The sequence below is a fragment of the Cornus florida genome, unplaced genomic scaffold, assembly GCF_030987335.1.
Source record: "Cornus florida cultivar Cherokee Brave unplaced genomic scaffold, ASM3098733v1 CherokeeBrave_3.0.0_Hap2_Chr08, whole genome shotgun sequence".
NCBI classification, from domain to species: Eukaryota; Viridiplantae; Streptophyta; class Magnoliopsida; order Cornales; family Cornaceae; genus Cornus; species Cornus florida.
The window spans coordinates 6,457,501-6,465,909 of record NW_026775578.1 but is presented as its reverse complement, the minus strand read 5'-3'; the positions used below and the strand labels follow the sequence as shown (position 1 = coordinate 6,465,909).

Sequence of the window (8,409 nt, the reverse complement as noted above, 5' to 3'; positions counted from 1 at the left end):
ATTAAGAAACTAAGAGAGAATCTCCATGAAATATTGACTCTTTTTATATTTTTAACGTGAATTAACATCTAAGTATGAGTTTGTCACCATCTACTTGTCTGCATTTACAAAATTAAGACTTACAAGCCCTAGTTCTAAGAGCGAGCACTATGCGAACATAAAGTGTGTGCATAGCAAATTGTACGAAGAAGGAATCACCGAAACATGACAAAGCAAGCAGTGTTGAGGCAATACAAAACAAATCCAAATGATTTCATTTCCATGTGAGGAATCTCACTCATACAGTATTTTTCTCAATTAGTTCCCTCAGCAATTCACGGAGACAATGATGAGTTGAGATTGGAGTAATTGAAAAGGCAGATACAGTAGAGTAGTACTCTCAGTGAAGGGGGTAATGAATCAGGAATATTTATGTCCTATTGCCTGTGCTACCTTTACTTTAACAATCACACCTTTTGGATGGTAGTGGGAAATTTCTTTACCCTCTCCCTCAAGAAATGCCATTGTCCTTTGATAATTAATTTGATTAATTTAATATAGTCCAGCTCTTTATGGTATACAGCCAAACAATATGATCCAAGAAAAACAAAAATATTCTCTTGTTTCAACCTATTTGGTGGACTCAAACAATCAGTCCTTTAATAAGGACGAAGAAACACCACTAGTTAGGCCAAGCCCACTAAATACATGAAAACACAAGTTGCATTGTCAGTTTCTTTGTTGACATGGATAAAAACTATTCCATGGTTCTGTAGATTAGTCGGGGGTTTAGTTTTATGAACTTGTCACGAGTCTGAACACAGATTTTGAATGAATGAGATTTTTTTTTAAGAAATGAATAAGCAAAGATTGATGGTCCTGACTAAGCTTTATTTAACCTGAATTTGAATGTTTCCTAGAAGAAGTCACCTATCCGTAATTGTCAATTGTGCAAGGGACAAGGAAAGAGGCTCCTTAAATTTCTGTGGAACTTCTCCACCCGGATTCAAGAATAACAGGGCCTGAATAACAAAAACTAACAGTTTTGGATATATATATATATATATATAGATTACAAGAAGTTCAATATTCGAGTTCAAAATGAGAAGCTCAAGAAACACACCATATGTTAACTTGTCAGAACTCGGAACCCACCACAATGTGGCAGGACAATCCCATAATAAATACAATGGTAGGAAGTATATCTATATACAACTGTCTATATATATATATATATATAAATGTAGTGCGGAGAGTTGGATTAGAAAAATACAAAATCTGAAAGTACAAGGAAATCCATATATAAAACAAATACACATTAGCAACAATCTAGAGCACTAAACAAATAGTGGTTGGAGGGATCATCATCGTTGAAAAACATAAAAATACACAGATAATGGAGTTAAATTAGAAGGAAAAACAAAAAAGCCTCGTCATGTCTTACAAGTTAATTCATCCACAGCCTCTTGCACAAGCTCTTCCAGCAGTTTCGCTTCAATTTCCTTTCCAATATTATCTATTTCCCGGGGCACATGCTCAGCCAAACCCTCACCTACCACCTCCTTCCTCACCACTCTCTCCAACACCAGGCTGTTACCGTCCCCACCATCACCTGAAGCACACCTCACCTCGCTGGAAAACCATTCTTTCATCCGGGACCACACACGGTCCACCATTATGGGCGATGCACCCTCTGATACCCTGTTGTGGACCTGACCACTTAGTATGGCTCTTAGGCTTGTGTCTGACCTATACTCTGTTATGTCCACCAGCGCTGCATTGACACAATCGAATACAAGCTTCCTGGTTGATCTCTGTTGCCTTCGATTAGTCTCATGCATTGCCTCCTCGTTGTTCAGGTCGATATATTTGTCTCTGAGTGATGGGTCCAGTGGACTTTCAGGCGAATGCCATCTAAAAAAAAGTGATTCAGAGTGCACCTCACAATTGAGGTCGGCTGCTGACAATAATGTTTGTACAAAGAAGAGCCATTCTTGTTCTTCCTTCTCCGCTCCTTTGGAGGCCAAGGAGTGTTTCAATCGATATGAAGTGGTTGTCTCTACAGCGGAACCATCCCATGACAGAGTTCGAGCAATTGATCCAATAGGCGGTGATTTATCAATTAGGTTTGATTGAATAGGTCTGGCAAGCATTTCTGGTCCTGTTTTATTCGAAGTAGACAAAATAGGTAAGGCAGTAAAGAGAGGTGGAAGCAAGATAATTCAGTACTATAGCGAACAGAATTTACCCTGTTGGTCTGGTTTGACATAGCCAGAGGACTCCGTAGTTGCATTGTCATCCTCTTCAAATGGAGGCTCTAAAACTGAGATTGGACTTGGCTGGTCCTGGTTCTCACTTGAATATCCAGGCGCGACATTCTTTGTTACAGGCAATCCAACCTGCAAAAATTGAGATAAATCCTGTTAATTGATTGCCTAAGTTTAGCAATTATAATGGATATAAATTAATGAAAGCAGCCAAATAGTTGGGACAAGGCTTTGTTAATTAGTGCCACAATTACAGTATAAGCTAGATGTTTGAACATCTAATGTTCTATCACATCATAAAGAATTTTACAACATACTAAAAGCAATAGACTTCAACATTTGACCTACAGCATGCTTCAAATTTTCGTGGCAATTAATTATTGAACAATAAAAGTTTATGTTTTCCACCTTATATGACAAGAACAATCCTACTATTATTGTCATTTGCCTGTTTAAAACATGTCAACTAAAACCATAATTTATTTTTCTAAAGGTCATTGCAGAACCACTGTCTTAATGCCCTTGTCACACATTCTACCCTTTGTTGTCAATACCACCTTTTCTTAGAACTATGAAGAGAGACGGAATATTTTGCCTGAGAATTTCAAGTCTTATTTTGTTTTTGCATATTTTATTGTAAATAAAGAGAGCACAGTTCACTAATCTTGACACAAGCAAAAAAGGACACCACAAATATTAAGCCTTTTAATATGCAAAAACAGAAATTCAATGTCATACCCATCGATACAAGTTACAGAAAAATGCATTTATCAAGAATAATAATAATGATAATGATAATAATAAAATGTTACAGGCAAACATGCATGACAACAAGAGGAAGATTGTTCTACCTCATGAGAAATTATGCCTTGTCTCAGTCCCATGCCAATTAAATCTGGCGACTGCATTTTGCTCAATGATCCGTGTAACCCAGTCAACAAACCCCCTTCAAAGCCAACATCATTAGCATATTTGGACATATCATCATCAACTTTTCCCGGAGAATGTACAGGCATTCCAGAAGATTCTTGAAACTTATCTTTGGTTTGAGAAGCCTTAGGTTTTTCTTTACTAGATTTTTTATTCCTTGAGAAAAATAAACTCGACACTTTTCCTTTGAATGATGATTTTCCGCTCCTTGTCTTTGTCAGCTCCTTGGGGTCATCTGTTTTACCAAACTCTGGATGTGAAACTTCAACATTTAGCCTAGCCCCATATGCCGCTGAAGAAACGGGAAGGGATTTTGACCTCAAAAGATTCCTAGGAGAACCATCCACAGATTCATCTTTATCCAAACCACTAATCAATCTTGAAGTTGATCCCCTTGGTTCTTCTTTGTTATTACTACCATTTTCTTCTTCCGCAGACCTTACAGACTTCTTAGTATCAGAAAGTGCAAGCATCTCACCTAAAGTACTAGAGCTTCTCCGGACATGTCTTTGTTCTTGAAAAGTCCCATTAGATGCAATCATGGCCCATCTTTCAGAGAGTCGCTTCTTAGCTTCTCTACACACTGATGACTCTGGAGAATAAGAAACATGGCTGAAGGAGGATGAAGAATAAGGGCTACCAAACCTATTGATGTAATCCCATGAATGCCTAGAAGTTGGTGACATCACTTCAGAATCGCTGAGATTTCCCGCTGCATACTGATTTTCTGATTTATTAAACGAACTTTCATCACCAGTATAGCCATTCGACAACACTGAAGAAAGCAAAGTTTCATTTCTCTGATGCCCACTCAAATTTTCGCACATCTGCCGTGTGATATCCTTTGCCACTTCTCTTGATTCTCGTGCTTCATCATCTTCTGGTTCCACACAGAATTCTTCACCATGTAGAATTCTTGGTGATGAGGAAGGTGGCGAAACCACAGCCTCAGTATCATAAGGCTTCCCAGGGCTAGGTTTCAATACTACTATTCGCGTCGATTGAATAGAATAATTATCAACCCTACAATTGGCAGGATGAGAAAATTCAGTAATTCTTTTATCCCGCCCAATCACCTGACCAACATGGGGTGCCTTCTTTGTCTCTTTTGCGTCCTTCTTCCCTGATCCAGCAAATTTGTTATTATCCATCATCTTAGAAGGTCTAAGAACAGTGATGCGCTTTGTCTCGGGAGGCTGGGAAATGGACTGTGAATTGTATAGACGCTGAGAGAACAGGGAATTTGGTTCTTGCAGGAACTTCAGGAATAAATCTTTGTTGGAATTCAAAACTTCCAATGCATCTTGGAATTGCTTGGAGTGGCGAAGTTTTTCATCGGTTGCCAGGCGTTTTGCTTCAATGAATTTCTGACGAACAAGAGCCATCTTTTTCTCATTCATATTCTCATTATGCCTTCCCTTCTGTGGTGATTTCTCTCTTAAAAGATTTGCTTTTTGTGATTGCTGCCATACTTCATAAACATCTCTGTATTCATTCTGCTCTGGACACTGATGAACCTCATGTTGCATTTGCACGTCCAAGAACCCATTTTTTTGCTGCCAATAATCCAAGGGTACGCCTGAATAACTTCGTGAATATCCTCTTGAATGTATTTTTTGCACCACTGAATCAGGTTTCCTCTGAGGGAGGGCATCAAGCCCCATCAACTTGGCAACTACACTGGGTGGATTATGCTTGGAATCCATTTCTTTTGACATTTCCTGGGCTATTAATGTCTTCACTGGTGTTCCATTTGCTTTTTTATTTGAAGTTCTCCTTAGCTCAGACATTATCTGCATGTGCCACATAAACAGAACAAATACATATATGAGTACTTCAACAATATCACAATTCAGAACTCAGTATCAAATATGTATTTAGTAATAAGCTTCTAATTTACCACTTTATCCTCTATCTGATCATCAATTGGATATTTTGTTGACGCATCTGATCGGCTTCTTGAGAACGGAGATCCTGCTAATCAATTACTACCATGTCAACAAGCGGACTTAAAACTTAAGAATGCATCATTACAGGTACCAAAAAAAAGGTACCCATCATGTTTGAAAAGTAAAATTTGTGTAGGCATTTTAAAAAGAAAAGATATTTAGTCTATTTTAGTTATCAAAATGCTATTTCTGTTGAAAAGAACCTGTAGGGGGTACCATTGCCTCAAAGGTTATGGCCATCTCCAGTTTTTCCTCCTCCCACCAACTCACAAAGATGGGACCAGTACAGGGAATGACCTTTTGACTGTCCTTAAGAACCTCTTTAAGGAGGGTATAATAGATTGAACTTCAAATTTTACACTTAACCTATAGGGGGGAGAGAGAGGGAGATTAAACTACCTGCTCATTAAGGCAGTCAACATCACACTTTAGGAATTCGAACTCTAAATTTTTCACTAGCCTACAGTCAAGTCTCAACATGTTGAAAAAAAAAAAATGGTAAATCATAGTTGTGGCTTTCTCATTATTTGAACCAATTTCTAAATGAAATATTACAGAGATTAAAGATTTGACTAAATATTAATAGACAGAGAATTGACCAGACCAACAACAATTAGCAAACAAACTAATCCACTTCTAGGTGGAACCAGATGACAATCTGACCAACAAACCATCAAACAGAAGGAAACTTGCCCAATTTTTTGTTAGTATATGATTAATTTTATCATCGCTTGTCTCTCCTCAGTCCTTGGGATAGTCAATTTGATAAGTGATGAGTATAAACTATCAATAGATCCATGATTTGACAACTGTTATAAATTTCCAAGCCAACAATGCAAAGCTAAGAGATACCTCACACAGGAAGTGGGAAAAGTAATATGTAAAATATAATAGAAGAGAAGGTCAGCAAAGGAAATCACCATCACGATCACAATATGGTTTATCCGCGAGCAGCCTGTTTCCTGATACACCTGTACTCAAATCAAAGAGGTTGACCATTCTTCCCAAGCATCCCGGAAAGGACTTCTCAAGATTGTTGCTTTTGCCATTCTGAATCCCATTCATTTCTAACACCTGAAACAAAAGTATGCCCGCGGGTAAACATCAGTTGTATTTTGCGTTTGGATCTCAGGTAAGGCCTGAAACACGAAGATTAAATTCCTAATTCACCCAATACCTGGTGCAAAAATGAAGAATAAGTGCCACCAAATAAGAGAGCATTAAGCTTCAAGGTAGAAGCTCAATCAAAGGGTTTAATTCAGAAAAATGTACCAACAACTAGTGCAAAACATAAACATTTTAACAGGCAACGGAATAATACGTGCATAAACAGGGAAGGGGGAGAGAGAATCGAGAGGAAAAGAACGCTTGTTCAAATGGACAATGGATTTTTTCATTTCATTTCTTCTCTTTTTTAACGCTTATTAGAATTATGACAAGATATAAAGAATAACAGAGACAAGACTCTGTGTGCAGTGTGAAAATTCGGCCTATTCACATGAAAGTTCACATCAAGAGGTAACAACACGCTGAATAAACTCTCAGTGTTCTGAAAAAAAAAAAAAAAAAAAAAAAAACTAGCTGAAGCATCAAGTAATCAACATTCATTCGGATAGACACCAAACTGTTACATATCACCATTACCTTAAAAACCGCATATTGAATCACAAACAATAAATAATTGGGAAGTCAAAATTCAAGCTTTTAAAAATAAATTAGGTTTAAATCAAAGAAATTCATATAAATTACTACTTAAGATTCAAATATCATTTCAAAAGGCTGCAATTACAGCAGCCAAAAAGCAAATCAAGAGAGAAAAAGTAGAGAGAGTACAGAGAGATAATCAGATTCGATTAGCTTCGAAAAGCGAGATACGGAGAGAGGGCAAAAAGGCGAAACCAAAAGAGTATCGGGGACACTAAAAGGGTCGCATAATCACAAAATGCAAACTCCTGACGCAAGAGAGAGATTCCAGGGAGATCAAAAGAGCTTTTAGAGAGAGAAAGTAGAGAGAAGAAGAAAAGGGAGAGGATTGGGACCTTGTGTGAGGGAAAGAGGTACTAGTGGCTGCGACGCCGATTGAATCTCACATTCCGGCGAGAATGTGGCCGGAGATTCGCCGAACTAAGAGGCTCTGATAAGAGCAAAGAGGGAATTCTCTGCGCCAACTCTGTCCGACCTGAATTCCATTTGTTTATTCTGATTCATTTACGAGTTCATTACGGAAGAAACCAGAGAGAGAGAGAGAGAGAGAGAGAGGGAGTAGAGAGAGAGAAGGAAATGAAAAAACAGATAATAGAGAGAGAATGGTACGTCTACGCGTACTAAAAAAAATTACTGTATGAGATTCCCTTTTGCACACCTAATTTGACAAAACTTTCATGATCCTATTTTTGATCTTAATGCAATTGATTTGAAGTTGATAAAATAATAATAATAATAATAATGAATTTTAAAAAATAAAAATTTGATTTGAAGGAAGAAAGGAAATATAAGGAAAACATATTTATAAATCAAAAAATAAAAAAACATATTTGTTATCTTTTTCTTTTCTTTTTTTCCTTCTACTTGCTTGATAGTAATTCTCTATTGTAGCGGGTGTAATTTTTTATTGAAATAAATTCATTTACTTCTAGGGTCCATTTCTTATAATATTTAAGCAAAATATATGATTCCGTAAGTTGACCAATGATATAATTGCAAAATGTAGTGAACAGCTAAATAAGACTCATAAAATCAAAATTAAATTTCAATTTTTATGATTTCAATTGAGAGTTTGTGCATTGATAAAATTTTAATTAGGTCCAACTTTTATTCTAAACTAATTTGCATTATGGTGGTGGAGTTTTGTACTTAGATTTGTAGATCTCTCGCATGACTAATACTCCCACCACAGTTTCAATTAGTTGACCAAACAAGGGAACAGACCTTTCATGCGACGAAAATGAATATTTTATGGCATAATGTTTTACTTTTATATATGTTTTGATATCCCATGACGTCCATGTTTACCTAATTCACTAATTTGATTGCCTTTGTTATAAAGTATTTTTGTTGATAAGTCACTTATTTTTAACTCACGTAAATTAGATTTGAAGTTTCAAAAGTATTGTTCAATTTGTAATTTTCTTTCAATATTTTGATACTATTACACACTTATATAAATTGATCGATTCTGTCAATTTATACAGATATTCATCACACGGATATCGCAATCAATACCACGGCTACAAACCATGCATATGATTAGATATTTTTTCAATTTTTTTTTGATATATTTAGAC

The 8,409-nt window shown here is 36.6% G+C and overlaps 1 protein-coding gene across 3 annotated transcripts; it reads right to left on the bottom strand.

The window, feature by feature from the left end:
- Window positions 1–1,185: 1,185 nt before the first annotated feature.
- On the bottom strand, window positions 1,186–7,400 carry LOC132269103 (uncharacterized). 3 transcript variants are annotated; one of them, XM_059770139.1, is made up of 6 exons: window positions 7,165–7,400; window positions 6,046–6,199; window positions 5,077–5,153; window positions 3,098–4,969; window positions 2,228–2,378; window positions 1,186–2,140 (listed from the first exon to the last, which is right to left on the bottom strand). In XM_059770139.1, the coding sequence occupies exons 2-6, from the start codon at window positions 6,188–6,190 to the stop codon at window positions 1,413–1,415; spliced, it is 2,973 nt and encodes a 990-aa protein (XP_059626122.1). In that variant the 5' UTR covers window positions 6,191–6,199; window positions 7,165–7,400; the 3' UTR covers window positions 1,186–1,412. The 3 variants fall into 3 exon arrangements, with proteins under 3 accessions (XP_059626122.1, XP_059626124.1, XP_059626123.1); XM_059770141.1 differs by having other exon boundaries at window positions 5,077–5,150; XM_059770140.1 differs by lacking the exon at window positions 7,165–7,400 and adding an exon at window positions 6,303–7,148.
- Window positions 7,401–8,409: the final 1,009 nt, after the last annotated feature.